The 23,455-nt window shown below is 35.5% G+C and overlaps 1 protein-coding gene across 5 annotated transcripts in view; it reads right to left on the minus strand.

The window, feature by feature from the left end:
- Positions 1 to 1,796: 1,796 nt before the first annotated feature.
- The window catches only part of LOC117344613 (nephrocystin-4-like), a 74,714-nt gene continuing 53,055 nt past the window's right edge, over positions 1,797 to 23,455 (minus strand). For all 5 annotated transcript variants that reach the window (XM_033907428.1, XM_033907426.1, XM_033907427.1 and 2 more), the window contains 8 exons: positions 21,975 to 22,183; positions 21,114 to 21,340; positions 20,461 to 20,650; positions 8,709 to 8,798; positions 7,999 to 8,155; positions 5,345 to 5,460; positions 4,667 to 4,833; positions 1,797 to 4,338 (listed from right to left, as the gene is read on the minus strand). In XM_033907428.1, the coding sequence (XP_033763319.1) occupies positions 3,816 to 4,338; positions 4,667 to 4,833; positions 5,345 to 5,460; positions 7,999 to 8,155; positions 8,709 to 8,798; positions 20,461 to 20,650; positions 21,114 to 21,340; positions 21,975 to 22,183 (1,679 nt within the window). In that variant the 3' untranslated portion in view covers positions 1,797 to 3,815. The remainder of the gene's footprint in view (positions 4,339 to 4,666; positions 4,834 to 5,344; positions 5,461 to 7,998; positions 8,156 to 8,708; positions 8,799 to 20,460; positions 20,651 to 21,113; positions 21,341 to 21,974; positions 22,184 to 23,455) is intronic.

Raw genomic sequence — 23,455 nt, forward strand, 5'->3', positions numbered from 1 at the left:
TGAATTACCTTGACCTTCATTCAAGGTCACAGGAGTCAAAAAGGCTAAAATCTTTAAACAACTTCTTCTCAATAACCAAGAGTCCCAGAGACCTAATATTTAGCCTGTAGCATGCTGGGGTGAAGGGCTCCCAAGTTTGTTCAAATGAATGACCTTGATCTTCATTCAAGGTCACAGGAGTCAAAAAGGCTGAAATCTTTAAACGACTTCTTCTCAATAACCAAGAGGCCCAGGGAGTTGATATTGGGTCTGTAGCATGCTTGGGTAAAGGGCTACCAAGTTTGTTGAAATGAATTACCTTGACCTTCATTCAAGGTCACAGGAGTCAAAAAGGCTAAAATCTTTAAACAACTTCTTCTCAATAACCAAGAGTCCCAGAGACCTAATATTTAGCCTGTAGCATGCTGGGGTGAAGGGCTCCCAAGTTTGTTCAAATGAATGACCTTGATCTTCATTCAAGGTCACAGGAGTCAAAAAGGCTAAAATCTTTAAACGAATTCTTCTCAATAACCAACAGTCCCAGGGAGTTGATATTGGGTCTGTAGCATGCTGGAGTGAAGGGCTACCTAGTTTGTTCAAATGAATGACCTTGACCTTCATTCAATGTCACAGGGACCAAACAGGCTAAAATCTTTAAACGACTTCTTCTCAATAACCAAGAGTCCCAGGGAGTTGATATTGGGTTTGTAGCATGCTGTGGTAAAGGGCTACCAAATTTGTTCAAATGAATGACCTTGACCTTCATTCAAGGTCACAGGAGTCAAAAAGGCTAAAATATTTAAACGACTTCTTCTCAATAACCAACAGTCCCAGAGACCTAATATTTGGCCTGTAGCATGCTGGGGTAAAGGGCTACCAAGTTTGTTCAAATGAATGACCTTGACCTTCATTCAAGGTCACTGGAGTCAAAAAGGCTAACATTTTAAAACGACTTCTTCTCAATAACCAAGAGTCCCAGGGAGTTTATATTGGGTCTGTAGCATGCTGCGGTAAAGGGTTACCAAGTTTGTTCAATTGAATGACCTTGACCTTCATTCAAGGTCACAGCGGTCAAAAAGGCTAAAAATTTTAACAACTTCTTCTCAATTACCAACAGTCCCAGAGACCTAATATTTGGCCTGTAGCATGCTGGGGTGAAGGGCTCGCAAGTTTGTTCAAATGAATGACCTTGATCTTCATTCAAGGTCACAGGAGTCAAAAAGGCTAAAATCTTTAAACGACTTCTTCTCAATAACCAAGAGTCCCAGGGAGTTGATATTAGGTCTGTAGCATGCTTGGGTAAAGGGCTACCAAGTTTGTTGAAATGAATGACCTTGACCTTCATTCAAGGTCACAGGAGTCAAAAAGGCTAAAATCTTGAAACGACTTCTTCTCAATAACCAAGAGTCCCATGGAGTTAATATTGGGTCTGTAGCATGCTGGGGTAAAGGGCTACCAAGTTTGTTCAAATGAATGACCCTGACTCGCATTCAAGGTCACGTCGATCAAGTATGCTTAAATCTTTGAATGACTTTTAGTGAAAAGCCAAAGTGCAGAGAAACATTATTATATTGGTCCTATAGCATGCTTTCAAATAACTGCAGGATCCATATATGAAAAGATCACTGCATTGCAGGTGAGCGATTTGGGCCCATTGGGCCCTTGTATGTTTAAGTCTCAGGTGTCGATAAGGCCCATGGGCCTCTTGTGATCTTTGTAGTGACTGTGTTCTTTCTTCATTATTAAATAGAAACAAGATCTGTATTTTCTATGAAAAAACCGACCCATCTTAAACAAATTGAAAGTCAAAACAATAATAAAATTGTAGGGTTCACTTTTATTTAATATCACTAGTTTTCTACTGTACAAAACTTGCTAGTCAATTATCAATATACATTATATATATACTTTTATAATATCAGATCATATGACAAATAAATAATATAAAAAGATTCAGTTATGTACATTTTGAGTAAACAATGATATCACAGACATTTTATCCTACACACAACATATACCATAGCCTATATCATACAACCAGAGGACGGCTGATAAATTCAACCTCAAAACTCACTCACATCGTAGAATCTTACACATATAAATATATAACCATTTTACTGTCATCAATGAGGGGATAAATTCTGTAAATCTATAAAGTATTGACTATCGTGATATTTATCAAAACTCAATATTTCATTTAATGGCAGTGTAATTATTACAAATGAAATCTTGTAGAGATTTTTATTTTTGCTGTTGAAAGGAAGTTATAACCAAAAGAGTTTTACAAATGATAATTGTAGGAATTCTGAACTTACAAAATATTAACATACTGAACCTAGATGACATGTAATATATTCACCATCCAATAAATATTTTTCAACATTTCATCAACAACAACTCTCACTCACAACTGGCACAAACATGCATTTCTTAAAATATCTTTTTCTCTAAAAGAAATAATTTAAAATGAATTATCAAATATCTGTGATTACAATCTTATGAAAGAAAGTATGGTCATGATGGGTAACTGATTTTGAAATACCCTGTGACTTAAAATACAAAATACTGAAACTACCGTTAGTTAACTATCAGATCAAAGGGAGGTAACTCTCACTGACATCATCATTGTTATTGTCATTGTTGAAATAATTTGTATTCAATTTTGTAAATTCTATATATGAATGAATTTCCAAAACTGTTCCTCACTTAAATATCACGTTTAAAAATCAAATCAGCTCATTTTTATCACTACTCTTTAAGCTTACTATTCAGTATTTTTTTAAAAAGTAAAGGCATTGTGTATATATGTATACTGTAATATTAGGCACACTTGTAACTGACTGTAGCACGGTTCTGTAAAGCTGGACGGACTTTGGCAAAAAACGCGGAAAAGACAATATTGTATTTAAATATACACAGAGGACTACCTGTACCATGGACGATTTTACATCACAACCAAGTTGTTCTAAACACATTTAACTGATTAGTAAATCAAATTGCTGTAGATGAGGTACATAAGGACAGATCTGATCCAAAAGGCACCAGCTTAAATAAAATTTAACGTCATAGTGTCTACAGTTCAAGGGTTCTCACAATGGCAACCGTATGTCTCTGATCCAAAAGGCACCAGCTTAAATATAATCTAACACCATAGTGTCTACAGTTTAAGGGTTTTCACATAGTATGTCTTAAATGTCTCTAGGGTCTTGTATACTGTAAAGATATGTCTCTAGATATAATACAATATGTCTTTAGATCTCACAAGTTATAAAATATAATCTACATGTATATCCATGGTAACAGTATACTATGATGATATGTGGTCAGATCTTTTGAATCCAGTATAATGATATTATGATATTTCTCGCAAATCTTGTATACTATGATATGTAAGTCTTCATCTCCAAGAGAAATAATTTCAGTACTGGCGTTTTTTCTTGTAGACAACAATACAATAAGGCTTCAAGGTCAATCATAGTTTGTATCTTTATTTCCCTAAATATATATTGTACTATCTGGGAACATGTGCCATATATTTGTCTTTCAAGATAAGTATGAATAACTAATCAAGCCTGTAGACTCTTTGACTGTAGAACTGTAGCATTAATTTGTAAATGTCCAATCAGTTTTACTTTCCCTCTGTTAAATGACTGATAATATTACATTTTGACATTACGCTGGAAAAACTGCAGTAACTTACTAGGCCAGCTTCTACCAAGTTACAAAAGTTACAAAAACAGCATTCCTTGGATAAACCATCAAAACTACAGGAGTTTTGTCGGTAAAAGGAATGGAACATTAAGACGATCCTCACAAACAAAACTACTATTCTAGCACTATTGGTATGTGACCATGATTTTGAAGGTTTCCTCATTCTTATCATCCTCATCATTGATAAAGACCATCACCTCTACACTTCCAGCCTTGGTGACGGGTGTAAATCGTAATCCAATAGTCTGTGTCTCTCCGCCCTCAATCTCCAGACGCGACTCTCGGAACTGTAACAGGTCCTCGCGGTTGTTAAGGAGAACAAACACCTTTTTATGTGGGTATGGATTTGTGTACGGGATTCGCTTGCTGCTTCCCTTCCCACCACCCATTGGGAGAACTACATCGAAGGATCGAGACACCATTGGTGCCCGACAACTCACACACACCAGCCATGAGCGTATTAGTTGATGATATTCTACGTCTACAACATTAATATAGAAGAATTTGTTTCCTGCTTTCATTGGGCGGACAGCGACGGTCATTTCGTGGACGGCTCCAGCCGTCAGCATGAACTGATCACTAGGGTACATCTGCATTTCGTTGGGGTGTGAAGAGTAACATCGTACCAAGCGTGATGCTTGTGTTCCCCTGCAATAGAAAACAGGGAAAATCTGTTAATTTTTATACATTATGGCACAATTGTACTACAATGTGAATTATGTCACATTCAAACTTCTCCCTTTCCATGTAGTCTTCATTAAACATGGTCAAAGTTACATAATATCTAAGAAATTTGAAAATTTATTTCCATTTGTATTTCCTTAAGAACAAAATGTTCATTTTTCTTTAAATTATTTATTAATGAAAATGTCCTGTCCTGCTTAATTTATGGCTTTCTACATATAAATATGAGGCAAATTTATTTTTTCTAATTGTTGGAAATAGTTTCCTCTGTGACCTTGACTTGTGTACTGACCTCAGGAGAAGGTCAAAGCGACTAGTCTGACCCTCGACACATGCCACATCCACACGTTGTAGAGCGTGTACATAAAACTGCCATACTTGTACGGGTCGTGTCATGAATGGATCAAAGTACATCGCCACAAAGAATCGCTTACTCTGTGGAGACGGACCTAAGGCCACCTGGAATACAGAAATGTCAAAAGCTTTAAAAATAATATTGATTCTTTTGTCATCAATTTCCTCCCCTTAATATTTATAGTATTTCTGGTATTCTTAATTTAATATTAATAATGATTTGTTAATGTTTACCAGTTAAATAACAGATTTCAACAAAACAAATCTTTGCAATTACAAGTGCTGGACACAATTAAATTTTCCTGATTGCTGACTTATATACAGGCTTACAGCGTCATTGATATTTAAATCTAAATAGTAGTCCATAATACGACACCTATATGTGAAATAGACTTGTCTGGGTACAGTATACGTACCATATTTATCTACAAATGAGCACTTTCCAAAATTTTACAGAGCACAAAAATCTGGTTCACAAATAAGTCCTCCCCAAACTTCAGAACTAAGTTGGCACCAGGGGAGGGGGAGTGTTTGAGAGTAAATAATAAATATTTAAAGGCTACCTTCAGTATTTAATTAATCATTCTCAGTTACACAATCTGAGACAAACACGTACCTTGAGGAAGACATCTGTGGGCTCTCCAGGCTGGGTACTCTTACTGTCACAGATAACATGACTATTACTACACCTTACGAACACCTGGTTCAGGCCTGGGCCACCTACTGGAGCACCTGGGTCAGAAAAAAGAACAGGTTAAATAAAATAGATAATATATGTAGGTCAATCAGAAACGAGTACAGGTAAAATACACCAAGGTGAATCAGAATCGAGTACAGGTAAAATACAATAGATAATATACATGTACCTAGGTTAATCAGAAACAAGTACACATACAAAGGTCAGATACAAATCAGTACAGGGATATAAAGGTCAGATACAAACCAGTACAGGTATATATAGGTCATATACAGACCAGTACAGGTATACAAAGGTCAGATACAAACCAGTACAGGTATATATAGGTCAGATACAAACCAGTACAGGTATATATAGGTCAGATACAAACCAGTACAGGTATATATAGGTCAGATACAAACCAGTACAGGTATATATAGGTCAGATACAAACCAGTACAGGTATATATAGGTCAGATACAAACCAGTACAGGTAACATACAGGTCAGATACAAACCAGTACATATAGGTCAGATACAAACCAGTACAGGTATATATAGGTCAAATACAAACCAGTACAGGTAACATACAGGTCAGATACAAACCAGTACAGGTATATATAGGTCAGATACAAACCAGTTCAGGTATATATACATGTAGGTCAGATACAAACCAGTACAGGTATATATAGGTCAGACACAAACCAGTACAGGTATATACAGGTCAGACACAAACCAGTACAGGTATATATAGGTCAGATACAAACCAGTACAGGTATATATAGGTCAGATACAAACCAGTACAGGTATATATAGGTCAGATACAAACCAGTACAGGTATATACAGGTCAGATACAAACCAGTACAGGTAACATACAGGTCAGATACAAACCAGTACAGGTATATATAGGTCAGATACAAACCAGTACAGGTATATATAGGTCAGATACAAACCAGTACAGGTATATATAGGTCAGATACAAACCAGTACAGGTATATACAGGTCAGATACAAACCAGTACAGGTAACATACAGGTCAGATACAAACAAGTACAGGTATATATAGGTCAGATACAAACCAGTACAGGTATATATAGGTCAGATACAAACCAGTACAGGTATATATAGGTCAGATACAAACCAGTACAGGTATATATAGGTCAGATACAAACCAGTACAGGTAACATACAGGTCAGATACAAACCAGTACAGGTATATATAGGTCAGATACAAACCAGTACAGGTATATATAGGTCAGATTCAAACCAGTACAGGTATATATAGGTCAGATACAAACCAGTACAGGTATATATAGGTCAGATACAAACCAGTACAGGTATATATAAGTCACATACAAACCAGTACAGGTATATATAGGTCAGATACAAACCAGTACAGGTATATATAGGTCAGATACAAACCAGTACAGGTATATATAGGTCAGATACAAACCAGTACAGGTATATATAAGTCACATACAAACCAGTACAGGTATATATAGGTCAGATACAAACCATTTCAGGTATATACAGGTCATATACAAACCAGTACAGGTAGCATACAGGTCAGATACAAACCAGTACAGGTATATATAGGTCAGATACAAACTAGTACAGGTAACATACAGGTCAGATACAAACCAGTACAGGTATATATAGGTCAGATACAAACCAGTACAGGTATATATAGGTCAGATACAGGTAACATACAGGTCAGATACAAACCAGTACAGGTATATATAGGTCAGATACAAACCAGTACTGGTATATATAGGTCAGATACAAACCAGTACAGGTATATATAGGTCAGATACAAACCAGTACAGGTATATACAGGTAAGATACAAACCAGTACAGGTATATATAGGTCAGATACAAACCAGTACAGGTATATATAGGTCAGATACAAACCAGTACAGGTATATATAGGTCAGATACAAACCAGTACAGGTATATATAGGTCAGATACAGGTAACATACAGGTCAGATACAAACCAGTACAGGTATATATAGGTCAGATACAAACCAGTACTGGTATATATAGGTCAGATACAAACCAGTACAGGTATATATAGGTCAGATACAAACCAGTACAGGTATATATAGGTCAGATACAAACCAGTACAGGTATATATAGGTCAGATACAAACCAGTACAGGTACGTATATATAGGTCAGATACAAACCAGTACAGGTATATATAGGTCAGATACAAACCAGTACAGGTAACATACAGGTCAGATACAAACCAGTACAGGTATATATAGGTCAGATACAAACCAGTACAGGTCAGATACAAACCAGTACAGGTATATATAGGTCAGATACAAACCAGTACAGGTAACATACAGGTCAGGCCTGTATATCTAACGTATAACTCTCTTTACTTCACCACTGAGGAATACTCTTTGAAGAGTTTCAAGAATTCTACGCACAAATGGAATTTTCAATAAAGTTTTATTTCTTACTGCCCAAAAACATTCTCTTTCAAAGCATGAGTGAGTGGATTGTCTTATAATATCCTTATTAAATCACCTGCACTTGTCAGCATCAACCATCAGAATTAACCAAAGACGCTTTCTGTGATATTACACTTACCTGGCAGGGACTGGAAAGGTGGCATGCGGATGGACTTCTTGAGGAAGGACTGTTCCGGGTGATAGAACCTGAACGTCTGGTCGATGATGTGAGGCTGAGGTTCCACCTTCACGTACAGGATAGACACTGGTTTACCATCCTCACTTTTAAAGAAAACCTACAGAAGACAATAACATGGTAAATAAAACGTGGATGTATGAAAATGTCTACCTGCCAGATAACTCTAGTATTAACAGGCCCTTTGGGACCTTGCAAATGACAGTCTGATAAAAAATCAAGATATGATTTTAATTATATTGTTCAAATGTCTATATTATAAACGCTAAGTCTAGTATCATGATTGTCTGTTTGTTTGCTGGGTTTATCGCTCCGTGAACAGCCAGGGTCATTTTGAGGTGGGGACTCCTTGTACGTAGTAGTTGGTGACTACTTCACTGAACAAAATATGGAAGGTCAATCGCATGCCATCCAGAGCAATAAGTGTAAAGTGTCTTGCCCATGGCCACAACTATGTCAGTACAGAAAGTTCCTTTTTTCAGCTTCCCGAGAAACACATAACGCCACGGGCAGGGAGAATCAAACCGCTTACTTCAGATTTTAACCTAAGGTTATGTAGGCCAACTAGTGCTCTAACCAACTGAGCTATTGCGACACCCTGAGTATCACTGAGATTAAAACTTAATATCTGGCCTGATTTACGTTACACTTACCCTGATGTTTTTCTCGTTCATAGTCTGTGTAGGAGGTTTTTTGATGTCTTCATCGTCCTCATTCTGCCTTTTGAATGGGTCCACAGGGCCCTGAAAATAGAGCAAATGGTATATTATAAACATCATAGGGGTCTGTAAATATAACAAATGATATAACATAAACATCACAGGGACATGTGAATATACTAAATGGTAAATAATAAACATCACAGGGCCCTGAATTTATAGTAAATGATATATTATAAACATCACAGGGCCCTGAATTTATAGTAAATGGTATATTATAAGCATCACAGGGGTCATGACATAAAATAAACATCACAGAGACATGTGAATATATTAAATGGTAAATAATAAACATCATAGGACCCTGAAAATATAACAAATGGTATATTATAAACATCACAGGGATCTGCCAATATAACAAACGATATAAAATTAACATCACCGGGACATGCGAGTATATTAATTCAGTAATAATAGTGACTGCACCTGGGGTTGAACACATTAATTCAGTAATTACAGTGACTGTACCTGGGGTTGAACACATTAATTCAGTAATTATAGTGACTGTACCTGGGGTTGAACACATTAATTCAGTAATTACAGTGACTGTACCTGGGGTTGAACACATTAATTCAGTAATTACAGTGACTGTACCTGGGGTTGAACACATTAATTCAGTAATTATAGTGACTGTACCTGGGGTTGAACACATTAATTCAGTAATTATAGTGACTGTACCTGGGGTTGAACACATTAATTCAGTAATTATAGTGACTGTACCTGGGGTTGAACACATTAATTCAGTAATTACAGTGACTGTACCTGGGGTTGAACACATTAATTCAGTAATTACAGTGACTGTACCTGGGGTTGAACACATTAATTCAGTAATTACAGTGACTGTACCTGGGGTTGAACACATTAATTCAGTAATTATAGTGACTGTACCTGGGGTTGAACACATTAATTCAGTAATTACAGTGACTGTACCTGGAGTTGAACACATTAATTCAGTAATTATAGTGACTGTACCTGGGGTTGAACACATTAATTCAGTAATTACAGTGACTGTACCTGGGGTTGAACACATTAATTCAGTAATTACAGTGACTACCTGGGGTTGAACACATTAATTCAGTAATTACAGTGACTGTACAGTGCAGGCCGTAGGAATGAACACAAAGTCACCATGTGCCGGCGTTTGATTTTCTATTCAAGGGGTCAATCACCGCGACTGATCACCCTAAATTCCTATCAGGGATCATGAACACGGCGTCATCGCGATCCCCGGTGGTAATGTGTTCATCAAAATCCGCGGTGATCGTTTCTCCGCGAAACATCAAAGCAATTTGTCCGCCGCGAATCCTGATGATGCAGCCCCGGAGGGCCACGATTACATTCAGCCCTCGGTTTTACCTGTGGTGGTTTGGCTCTCAGTTGACCATTATCAACCCTTATCGTTGTACGTGTACCGATATTTTTACCGCTAGCAGTCGAGACGATTGGTAGATTTTGTGACTTACATGCAAGTGTCCTATCCCTAATGTAAGACTCGAATTCGAAGTGATACGGTTCTCCGTGACGATCATGGGTATAACTAAATAAAAAAAAAACATCTGGATACCGTAAAGTGAGTCTACGAAATTCCCTTAACGTCTCAATTGCTGCTGTTGATAAATGATGTGGTTTAAATGATCTGCAATTCAATACTTGTATATAGGCCTATGCATTTAATCACTACTGATTTAGCTGACCTGTTTATAGATGGCGCTTTGTGCATGACCTCAGATGCCATGACCTCGGAGAGGCCACATAAGGGGCTCGTTATTTAGTGAAAGATCTCGGACTTATTTTTACGTGATCTAGCAAAGTCCTTAATTGCATAATTTAGTCATCACATATATCTGAAGTATATAGCTAGTAAGATGTCTGTTTGAGAAATTGATCCATAAACGTGTACGACCTGTGACGGATGAGAAGACGATAAACATTGATAAGATCATTACTTGTCCTCGCGGGGACATAATGTATGTTTTTTGTTTCGTAATTGTTTGAAGAAAACCAAATTTTATCCTGAATACTATAGCTTATAATTATTTCGTCTGACTTTTTGTAGCGGGTTTCATACATAGACTGTACAATTATTTAAACATTTCGTAGTTTAAATACACGACTTAAAGACGTTGTGTGTTTTTTTCTTACTATCATTATTTATGTTGATATATGCTACTTGCAGTTTACAGGGACGATTCCGGCGTAGCTAATAGCATAGACATACACTTGGGCGCATTCAAATTACCTGTAGATATAGAAATCCATGCTCATATTTTCCAAACTATATATATAGTAGTTAATCAACTTCATTATTTCATTAACAGCCAAATTGTCACAGCAAAATCATTATCCGAGGTCTCTTTTTTTTCGATTACATGCATGATTGGAATCTATGTGTGTATACTATAAATGTTGTGTATATTGTTAAATGGAAATTGTCAAATAAATATTGTTTGAAATACATAGACTACAGAATGATGTGTATGTATAGTCCGATGTGCCCTATTTATTGTGAGAAAACAATACATTGGTGTATGTAATAAAGAGATCTATAAAATACATTTTAACATATTTCAATTAATTATAAGCATAACATGGGAATCTTTCCCGTCCCTTTTATTTTGGAAGCAAAACAAAATAACGTACTAACAATACAGACGTCACCATTACGATCAAGACCTAACGTCCAAACAATGTGAACTATTTCGTCCTTTCTCTATCTACAGACCTGTCTATTTTACGTCCAACGAAGCCTGATGATAGATCATGTAATTTGAAATTTTCCATTGAACTGGTAGGTAACAAAGGAGTTCCAGAAGAAAATATTTACCTTCTGTGAAGAGAATGTCGGAGAAGAGTATATAATAGATATATTATATCATTATCGTGGTTTTGTTTTACCGCAATCATTGAAAATTCGCTAGGAAATCATATATTCCAAATCGTTACCGTTTAAAACCAAATGAAATCAAACTGAATGATCTATTAAACGGTCATACTTATAAATGAGTTATAAATGGTGTTTCATTATTTTCTAGAAAAAAAATCTCTATATCGCGTAATATAATCATAATTGAAGTTAGTGAAAGCGATATAGATTAATTCTCTATACACAGAACAATTACATGCCGTGTAATTACCGTTATAGAAATGTTTTCACCAACTGTTAACACCTGTCAATCACATATCTTAATTACAATAGAGAGTATACCTGTTTCGCAATGACCCCATCGGACCCCTATGGTTTTTTTTACCTGAGGGGAGTATATGTTGTTATCCAGAAGGATTTTAGGCTGTAGTTGGTCCATGTCTACTACCTGTATCTCACATCTTACCGTAGGATTTTTTTTTTGAAATAAATAAATGAAATTACATGTTTTAAATCGCAACAATTAGTGTTCGTGTATTATCTCAATAATTAATAACAAATACACGGGATAACAGCTACCGTAATTATTTAAGTAAATATAAACTAAATATTGTGAAATTATACCCTTATGTTTTGGGCGACACTCATAAATCCTAGCGTAAGACTTTTTTTACAGAGAATGAATTAGACAATAGATTGCTGGGATACCTGCATCGAATGGGGTGGACAGTTTACCTGATGACACACCATAATCAGGCACAGCCTACTATAGCTCCGCCCACACACTCTCAGATTTGTTGCCACAGGTGTGATTGACCTTTCTAGATGATTTTTACAAAGGACATCGTCGAAGTTTTAATCGTTTGCTGATGTCACTGCACGTTCATGAAATTAATGTAAAGGCTATAAACAGACATATAGATTCGCTTGTTACCGTACATTGATTGATATATTTAATCAGAAGACAGTTACCTGTACAATAGCAAACTCGTAGAGTAGAGACTCGGCAAAAATCAGACACCGCAGATCGTCAGTACCGACCGCAGTGCAATTTAATTAGGGTGCATGTGATTATTTATTTATTACCATATTTCGTTCAATTAACGCATTAAAATCAGACACATTGTTGACTTGAACATTACAATAAGCAGATATCTGTCTCCGGCCGTATCTTCATCTGTGTACCATTGTCGTGGTCATTTATTTGCTATATAAAATACTGTGTTATCGAACATAAACATAATATGTCGTTACTAGAACCAAAGACATATATATGTCTCTGCTAAAACATATATATCATGTGGCATAAAACTTAGTTGTTGCTAGCCACATCGTCATTCACAATATAAAAGTGGTACGCATTCAGATATTTTCATTTATATTTATAACGTACCCTCATGTGAGCCCACAGGCGCTTGCATAGAAAATATTACTTTCAATTTTTTTGATATGACAGTGGTATGTTTAATATGTTAGCGCCTGCGATAGGACTGTGATCTAAAGTTTTCTGACTGCAGTTCAAAGGAACCTTGCAACTTACCTGTGATAAACGGTGACGAGTACACAACTAAATTCACACATGTTCCTAATAATTTGATAGTTGTGTAATTGTCTGTAGCTAATATCAGGTATCAAACGTCATTTTTTCAGCGGTATTATCAAGCAGGGAAAGTAACCATTTAGGAACACAAAATGTCAAACTTTTCAGGAAAATCAAAACCGAGAATAATATGCATAGAAAGAAAAGAATATTGGGAGAAAGATCCTATGGTCGGTTAATTTATGTACATGTCTGTGATATTTAAATAAGACACACTAAAAAAATACCGAAGACGAGTTTAAAGTTCTTTATTCGAGGTACGGACAAAAGCCCCTAGGACAATAGCCCCTCCGGAAAAAAGGCCCTTCACACTATTCATAGTACAAATGTATAACACAATTATTGATCACTTTAGCCACATACAATACCGACAAATGGATGTGATATCTAGTGTGTACTGTACAGAATGACCATGACATTATTATAGTAAATTGAAATACTTATACATTAACAATTGCTGGCATATTTGTAAAATTTTCAGATTGTAAATACCAAGTATACATCATGTATGTATATTTACTATATCTTCATCCAATACACACACATGTATGAATACGTGTGCCTGTTCACTCGTCTATACATATACAACACGTATCATTCAAAAGCAACTTAATCCAAAATGCTCAATTTTTTAAACTCTCTTCTTTATCACATTTTTGAATTGAATATTCTTGTATTTTGTACCATCATGTGACTATGTTATTATTCATTGTTTTGTTAATTTTACGGGAGAAGTCGTTTATAAGTTGGTAAAATTTGCTGACTAATCCCTTTGTCATTTCTGTATATCAATAAAATATGTTTTAACTTAAACTACAACACGTGTACAGTGGACCCGCGATAATCCGGACGCCGATAGTCCGGACAACTCACAGTCCGGACGGATATGCACGGGAACGGATTTCCGTAACGTTATTTGTACTCACCAGTCCGGAAATTTGGATTCCGATTCCGGAAGCCCATTTTGGGAACGGAGCGTACTTTTCATTAGTAAATTTCCCTCAATAATCCGGACGATTTCTTCACCACGAGGAGAAAAAAATGTCGGGGCAAGTCACCCGTGTCGACAGCTGTACAGACTATCACTTGACACTGTGCGTAGTCATAGCGACCGCTGCTAGGTCATAGCCCCGGGTGTTTACCTGTGTTACAATGTGTAGCTTTTGTTTTTATCACGGTACATTGCTTTTTCTCTACGACCTAAATGTTACAGTATTAAAGGATTTTATAGTATAGCCTGGTCTTGCTTTTATCAACTTGACGTACAATATCTATGATAGTTATTTTACAGACGGCAACTTTTATAGGAACACATATTGCTATTTCGTAGTTAGCAAGAATCTATGCACAAACATACAGTGCGTGATACGATAATTAATCAATCTCAAATACATGTAATAAATTTATGATCGGTAATTAACATCATTAACGCTTGTATTGGGTAAACACGGATATCGGCTTGTAACACCGTTACGTGAAACTCATTGAAAGATGCATGCTATTAATTACATACACATTTACGTATTAAGCAGTGATCACAAGAACTGGGTTGATTACACACAAATTAGTCAATAGTCGTCTGATACTTAATTAATTATGTAAGCGTCACATTGTTAAGTGAATACGGGTTTAATAGTTATCGGACATCTTGGGTAGTTCTCGCTAGTGTCCCGTACTTTTAAATAGATAGCTTGGGGTTTCTGGTACGTAAAAATCATAAAAAAAACATGGACTGATGGTAAGTTGTAAAATCCGGATCTTTTATTGTATACATATATACCCTTACACATAGTGATATGTGATTATATGCATGTATATAACAATTAATTTACTATTTACATCATAAACAATATCCTATCATAGATTTGTGCTGGAATTGCACATACAGACAATTCAACTACTAATAAAAGTAACACAACATATGTATGAGAAACATTATATGACTATACATAATTATTGGTTATTAAGCCATTCTAATTTTCTCTTCCTTGCAAATTTAATATATTTAGCAAGATTTGAGATTTTAACTTCTATTATTTCTTGATAACAGCTCTATTAATTTGAACATGCTAGGTTTTCATACAATTATGAGATTTAATGCATTTCTTTCGTAATTAATACAAATAAGGACAATTTAAGATGAGATGAAATTGAATGGAGTGAAAATAGCCTTCATAGCGTAATTGACTTAATTACGTGGTGGTCTTAAAGTGTACCCGTAACGATTTGCTATTTCAAGTTTAAATGTGATTTAGGATGAAACTAAAAATGCTGAAAGGCCGACTTTCACAGCGACTTTAGTTTTAGAGTAATTGCGATTTTTCTCGAACCCAGAGCCGTTGACTACGTTTCGGTGACCTCTGACCTGTGACGTCAGAGGTTTAAAGGGATCAGAGCATATATAGAAACAAACGTGAACACGTGCCTGCAATTAATGCGAATGAGACAACAATAATGAAAGTACTGAATAAACTTTTTGACTTATATTTGTGAGTTAGTTAATAACAAATGTTACCGAAACCAGGGGCATATAATTTTATATTATAACGTGCCATATACAACATGTCCTAACATCTTATTAATTTTCTATTATACCGGGCCAAATACAACGTGTATTATCTTACTCATTTTCTAATATAACAGGTCGTATATAACATGTAAAATTTGAATAATTTTCTATTTTAACGGGTCGCTGTAACATGTATGGCATTTGAATAATGGGTCGTTTACAACGACTTACATCATATAGCCTTTATTATGAGGGCATTTCCGGGTTGTTACATACCAATATTGATTTCGGTTATAATACTTCTAGTAATAGAAATTTAAAATACAATTCATACACGATGTGAAATAAAAGTTAAAAAATTGGAATTTTTATTAGCCAAAACAGCAATAGATATGTTGCAAATACACTTGAAGATACCGTTATTTGTGATTTTCGGAAAGATTCATAGAGTAAATTTTCAACATCGTGGGTTTATGAATGAGGCAACTTAGGTTAATCATTCTATAGACAAACCTTTAAGATACATTTTTTTTCGCTTGAAAGAAAAACGAAACCCACTGAATTCCAAAAATAATATGTTTGATTTCAACAACTTAAAAATGCCTTCCCTATAGTAACACGCAATTCTTAATAAAATTCAAGCTCAATTTACGTACAACATGTGAAAGTATATCTTCGGAACTTTTTTGAAGTACATAGAAACCAAACGCGAGAACTCACAAGAATTATCGGCGTGTGCCGATTAGAACACCAGACACCTGTAGTGCAGTGACAGGTGTGACGAGCTTGTGGACCATAATTTCACACTTGGTAATTGTTTAGCGGTAATACTAAGCCACTCAATTCGTAATTCTCCGAACATGTTTCTAATCTTCTAAAGTCCTGTTTTAAGTGAAGATATGACTTGTGACACACGAATGGAAAGTAAAACCACAATGATCTCGATCACTTAACAATAATGACACAATAACAAACAATTTTTTTTTAATAATAATAAAAAATAAATAAATAAAATTTGAAAAATTCATACACGAAAATTATTGCGAGTTAATAAGTTTTAGTATTAATTATGATTAATCACGATGAACTAAATTGTATGTTTTCTATATATATATATAAAACGGAGCGAAAATGATGGTTTTAATAAGAACCTATACTATGTACCTGTACATAAAGTATCAATTATATTATAATTGTTGCAAATCACTTTTATTTAATTTCACTGACAACGATCATATAAAAACTACATATATATATATCTTTCTCAAGAATGTAATCGTCCGTTATCCCTGAGACCATGACATGTAAAATACCCTCGGGATAAAATCTGTATATGTAGAAGTTTGTTGCAGGCTCCAACACTGGTATTCATACGTGAGAGATTTAGTCTATTGTAGATCATGATGATTATAATATATTACTTTCTGAATTAAGTGTTCTTCATGACTTGAAGCGGGTTTTGTATAGAATATAATGCTTAGATTTTACCTCGGCACTCGGCCAACCGATTTTGATGTGGTTCGCGACATCATTCTTTGATTTTTACAAAAAATACCATGTTTGAATATCGTTTTTTTGTGCTTGGTACACTTTAACACCGAGTTTCACCACGTCAGCATTTGAACACCAAGAACTTTAACTCTGTACATGTACCACTTGTGATATATACTGAAATGACTAAAGTTTATATACATGTATGACTAAAAAATAACCCCACATTTTATGTTAAATATTTTATTAGAAAATGTTTTTAGATAATGCAATGAAATTTCAAAATGCATGTCAAATACAATTGATATAATTCATATATATTCATAAATATATATGATCTCTAGCAATATAGTCTTTGGAAAAAACATTTGATTGTGTCACATGGATTCTAAAATAAAGAAATGCTTTAACAGCTTAATATTTAAATCACACGCTTCAGAAAAAAATATACGTTGAAATTTTATTGTTATCACATGAAATAATCAGCAAATATGTTTTTTATCTTCTAAAAACCACCGTACTGTCTTCTTAAATAATGTTAAATAAATATAATGTTTATTATCAAAAATACCAAAGAAAATGTTGATGTAATACCATGTACTGACTTTCGTATGCGTGAAGTATCACTATCGAAATGGAGATCATTTACAAATCGTGTGCTTTTAACATGCATCTTATTGCCGTACTCAACAAGACAAACACCGTAACATGAATTAAATAACTTCCACAATTCCAATGATCGATGGTAAAATTATGGATTGATATACATGTATTTAACTCGTTATGGTCATAAACGTGATAAAACTAACTTTCTGATAGCAAAACTTTAAAAGAATAGTTATCATTTATTTGAAAATATATTTATCTGTAAAAGATTGATGCATAGTAATAACAAGACATTTCGTAACTGTCTTGTAAATCTTACCTGTGCACGGAGAATGACTTGTCAATCATTCTTATCAACCAATGAAATACGCGCAAAGCCTTTCCGCGGCGTTTGATTGACAGCAACAATGCTCACTGAGGTGTGACGAACTTCAGTGTCATCTGCTTTGTATAAGGTGACTTGTCAATCTAACCGATGAAATTCGTACAAGTATTAAGATTTTATAAAAATCATTGAAATCACATTTTTGATAGAAACAGTAACCATAAAATAGGCCAGAGTAAAAAAAAAAATACTCAGTGACATGATATTAATGTGAAGACATGAAACTGCCGGTACATTTAACACCCATATTATATGGATGCCCTAAGATACGATATATTGCAGGTTTTTGACTATGCAACCAGTATCATTACACATAATTAGTGTTATTCCCACTTTTGATCAGTTTCATATGTGGAATTAGCCAGAGTTTCTATTGGCCTCGTCTGGCACACTACGATATGAAAACGTGGAATTCTCCGACAGCTGACAAGATTTTGGTCCTAATACAATAAAATCGGGAATGACATAACACTTACATATATGGATAAATGAGATATTTATTTACCCCAGTATACCCATTTAGTCCCATCTAGGTGTTTTATTCAGTCCTTATAGACCCTCGCTTTACGCTAGTCAATATTTCATTCTGGATTCGACGCCATGTTGCAAACTATACATTGTAGGTCGCGGTCGGCCTAATTACCTAACCATGTGCGATGATACAATTTTTATTTCTATAGATTTTACCGCTTATAATTAAGAAATTATGAATTTTTGAATTTAATATAACAGGTTTTGTGAAATAATAAGCTTAGTTTTCTTGATTCAAACTACTTTAGAAGAAAAACACAATAAATTATATATGGTCTTTTCGGTCCATTGCGTTCCGATTCGGGTTGTTAGTAGTACGGTCACTTACAAAATGGCAGGTCAACAGCGTGAAATTTTGACTAGCGTAAAGCAAGGGTCTATACTGATGGGATAAAACACCTAGGTGGGACTAAATGGGTGATCTGGGGTAAATAAATATCTCATTTATCCATATTGGTAAGATACGTGCGATTTCACACCGGTTTTATTGTATTTACACCTTATATCTTAGCGACACCAAACGGTGACGGAACATTCAATGTTTTCATATAGTAGGCTAGTGCGTTCTGGCCCTACACCAGAAATGTATGCAAATTATATCCTTACTTCGATTAAAGTTGTTTGAAATGATAAATGATCATCACACAGTGATTCTTAGATCTACTACTCAAGAAATAACTTCCATCAAATCTACTTTCTTTTACCTGTCAGCGACACACAGCGGAATTTTTACAGTTCTTTATATATCTAAATATACTACACATTATCTATGTCCCCTCTAGACTACGACTAGTGACAAAAAAAATCATCATATTTTCAAGCTAAGTAAAACTGATGTTTAATTCTACGGCATTTATAAGAGATGGAAACAATTAAAACCAATGGCAAATGGTTATACCGTACGTCCCTGGTCACATCGATCATAGCGTTGATGGGTGTCAGTTATATACATGTAATTACTCCATACCGATTCATATTACAGGTAAATTTTATCGCATGAGTCGGCACCGATGAGTCCTGCTGATCCTCTGTGATCCTCTGTGGTCCTCAGTGTCTCGATCGCGGAGGTTCACCGCGGCACGCTTGGTCACCGCGATCTTTGATGATTTAACCCCGGTGATCGATCGGCATAATTGGTCTATCACCAGGAAACACGGTGATTATTTCTCCATGTACACTCGTCACCATAAATCGCGGGGGAAAGGGTAGAAGTATTAAAAGCTACGGTCCTTACTGTACCTGGGGTTGAACACATTAATTCAGTAATTATAGTGACTGTACCTGGGGTTGAACACATTAATTCAGTAATTATAGTGACTGTACCTGGGGTTGAACACATTAATTCAGTAATTACAGTGACTGTACCTGGGGTTGAACACATTAATTCAGTAATTACAGTGACTGTACCTGGGGTTGAACACATTAATTCAGTAATTACAGTGACTGTACCTGGGGTTGAACACATTAATTCAGTAATTATAGTGACTGTACCTGGGGTTGAACACATTAATTCAGTAATTACAGTGACTGTACCTGGGGTTGAACACATTAATTCAGTAATTACAGTGACTGTACCTGGGGTTGAACACATTAATTCAGTAATTACAGTGACTGTACCTGGGGTTGAACACATTAATTCAGTAATTACAGTGACTGTACCTGGGGTTGAACACATTAATTCAGTAATTATAGTGACTGTACCTGGGGTTGAACACTTTCATCGGCTGCAAAAGTGAGGTATTTAAATGGGATCTGGACGGTCTCTTTTGGCCGCAGGAAAATCTCGACATGATGCGACTTGCTCTGCTTGTTAAACATGCCCTCTTCCACCTCGCCTTGTAGTTCATACAGCTTCTTAAAGTAGCGCCACTCCCTGGGGTCAGTGACAACACTGAAAACAAAAAGTAAAATTCTTTAAAAATATGCCGCTTCCTTTGAATTTAAATTTCATGAAGTTAGTAGGTGATACTGTTTGAAAGTTTTCTTTTTCCTAAAATTTTTTTTTTATTTAACACAATCTTCAAATTAAAAAATCTCTGAAGCTATATTATACTGAATGTAGAGATTCTTTAAATATTGGTGGCTATAGAAGCCAAGCACAAACATTACCACCACACAACAGACTCCCAGTGGCAAATTGATAAAGAATGTATGACCACATACCTACACTTAAGTACTGAAAAATAACTAATGATTATCACAGACTGTTAAAATAGTTTGTTATGGGAGCAAAGTATTGTCAAAAGGATTTGATAAAGACAAAACATTAAATTGAGAATTTAATAATAAGCCCCAATTTTATATACGTACTACGAAAGTTCATAATTCAAAAATGTTTAATATTTAAATCTTACTTTAACTCCCTGTCGTCAAACTCGACTGTGATGGTTTGTTGCACGTTAAAAGGATTTTTGAAAACATATTCGAAGAATTCCGAAGTGCCAAAGGATGGATGTAGTGTGTAATTGGTAGAAATGGTCTGGCTAAGCATATTCATGATTCCGTCTTTCTTGGTCTGAAGACGATAAATCTCCATTGTCTTGTAGTCCCTCATACGCTCGGATTTCTCCGTCTTGTAACTCTGTAACAAAGATCATGTAAATGTTTTATTAAATGTTTACTAACTTCACTACAGAAAAACATCTGACGAGTGTCATTAATAATGGATTTATTTCAGACTTCATTTTCAGCTCATAGACAAGACCTCATCATAGACAAGACCTCATCATAGACAAGACCTCATCAAAGACAAGACCTCATCATAGACAAGACCTCATCAGACATTCATCAGAGTCTATAAGGAGTTATCACATTCTGAGAGTATTGCTAAAGGAATATATGTCCCCTACTGGCCCCCGCTAAAAATAGTAACAGTGACCTTGACCCAAAAACCCCAAAACTTTAACTTGATCTGTAGCTGCTCATACTGAAATATTCGGCCATTGTGGCCTCTTAACCAACTTTCACCAACATACTTGGAAGCATGGCTGTGAAAAGTGCCGAAAACTGGGTGGATGAACCGTCAGACAGACGAAGAGAAAACTTGTTAATTTTTACTGCGAGTTGAGCAGAGTCTTTAAGTTATCAGAGTTTGGGATAATGAAGTTTGACTGTACTCTTTATCAGGGTTTGTAGCCCTACCAGCACATCAGGATTCAAACATTTTGACGACATTTAAACCTCCCATACAGCCATGTCTAGAAACATCATCTCACCATTATCGTGTTGACTTTGTTGTCGATGCCCTCGGCCTGGCGTACCGCGTGGAGACGAGACAACTTCCTGTTCCTCTCAGCGTCACCCTCGCGGTTTGTGTCCTTCTCTGGGACCATCTGGTCCTTATGAGACATTAACATGGCCTGGACCTCGTGGTTTGTGTCAGCCAGGTGCTTGGCTCTCGCGATCTTCTTCAACTGGGATACACCTACAAATGATTGGTTTAATTACACAATTATGTATGGGACTGGATTGATTTTTCTCAAAAAAACAGATATCATAAATATTCAATATGTTTCAATTTTTATTTCATATTAATTTCTGTAAAATTGATAATTTAGGTAATAATAATTTTTTTTTTTTGCCACTTAGAAATGTATATTTTGGATTTGGTACATTTTTTCTTTTTAATCATAATTATTTGAAAACAAACAGCTGGGGTTTTATCCAGAAGTATTAAGTAAATGTCAATTTAAAATTATAACTTTATACTGTAACTGATATATAAGTTATCTCTTAGCTATATACATAATCAACAGTATCAATTAACAAAAAAAAAAAAACGAAAACAAACAAATAAGAATTAATGAATATGTGTATACAATTAAACAATTAATGTTCATTAATTCTAGAGAGAACAAGAGGCCCAATGGGCCTGTATCGCTCACCTGGCTCTACAGCAACTTTGAAGTTGATTGAGGTCATTTCTAAAGATACTATGTTGATTACCTCTTTATTCAAATATCATTGTAAGCTAGTTTTATTCATATTAAAAATTTTCTAGGCCTTCATTCCAGCATTCTATTGGCCTAATATCAGGTCTTGCAGGCTCTTGGCTATCGCAAAATTATTGCTTACAGATTTAAGCCGATTTCACCCCTGTGACCTTGAATGTAGGTCAAGGTCATTTATTTGAACAAAATTGGTAGCCCTTCACCCCAGCAGGCTACAGGCCAAATATCAAGTCACTGGGCCTCTTGGTTATTGAGAAGAAGTCGTTTGAAGATTATAGCCTATTTGACCCATGTGACCTTGAATGAAGGTCAAGGTCATTTATTTGAACAAACTTTGTAGCCCTTCACCCCAGCATGCTTCACCCCTAATATCAAGTCCCTGGGCCTCTTGGTTATTGAGAAGTCATTTGAAGATTATAGCCTATTTGATCCATGTGACCTTGAATGAAGGTCAATGTCATTTATTTGAACCAACTTTGTAGCCCTTCACCCCAGCATGCTACAAGCCCAATATCAAGTCCCTGGGCCTCTTCGTTATTGAGAAGAAGTCATTTGAAGATTATAGCCTATTTGACCCATGTGACCTTGAATGAAGGCCAAGGTCATTTATTTGAACAAACTTTGTAGCCCTTCACCCCAGCATGCTATAGGCCCAATATCAAGTCCCTGGGCCTCTTGGTTATTGAGAAGAAGTCGTTTGAAGATTATAACCTATTTGACCCATGTGACCTTGAATGAAGGTCAAG

The sequence above is a fragment of the Pecten maximus genome, chromosome 16 (assembly GCF_902652985.1).
Source record: "Pecten maximus chromosome 16, xPecMax1.1, whole genome shotgun sequence".
In the NCBI taxonomy this organism is placed as follows: domain Eukaryota; kingdom Metazoa; phylum Mollusca; class Bivalvia; order Pectinida; family Pectinidae; genus Pecten; species Pecten maximus.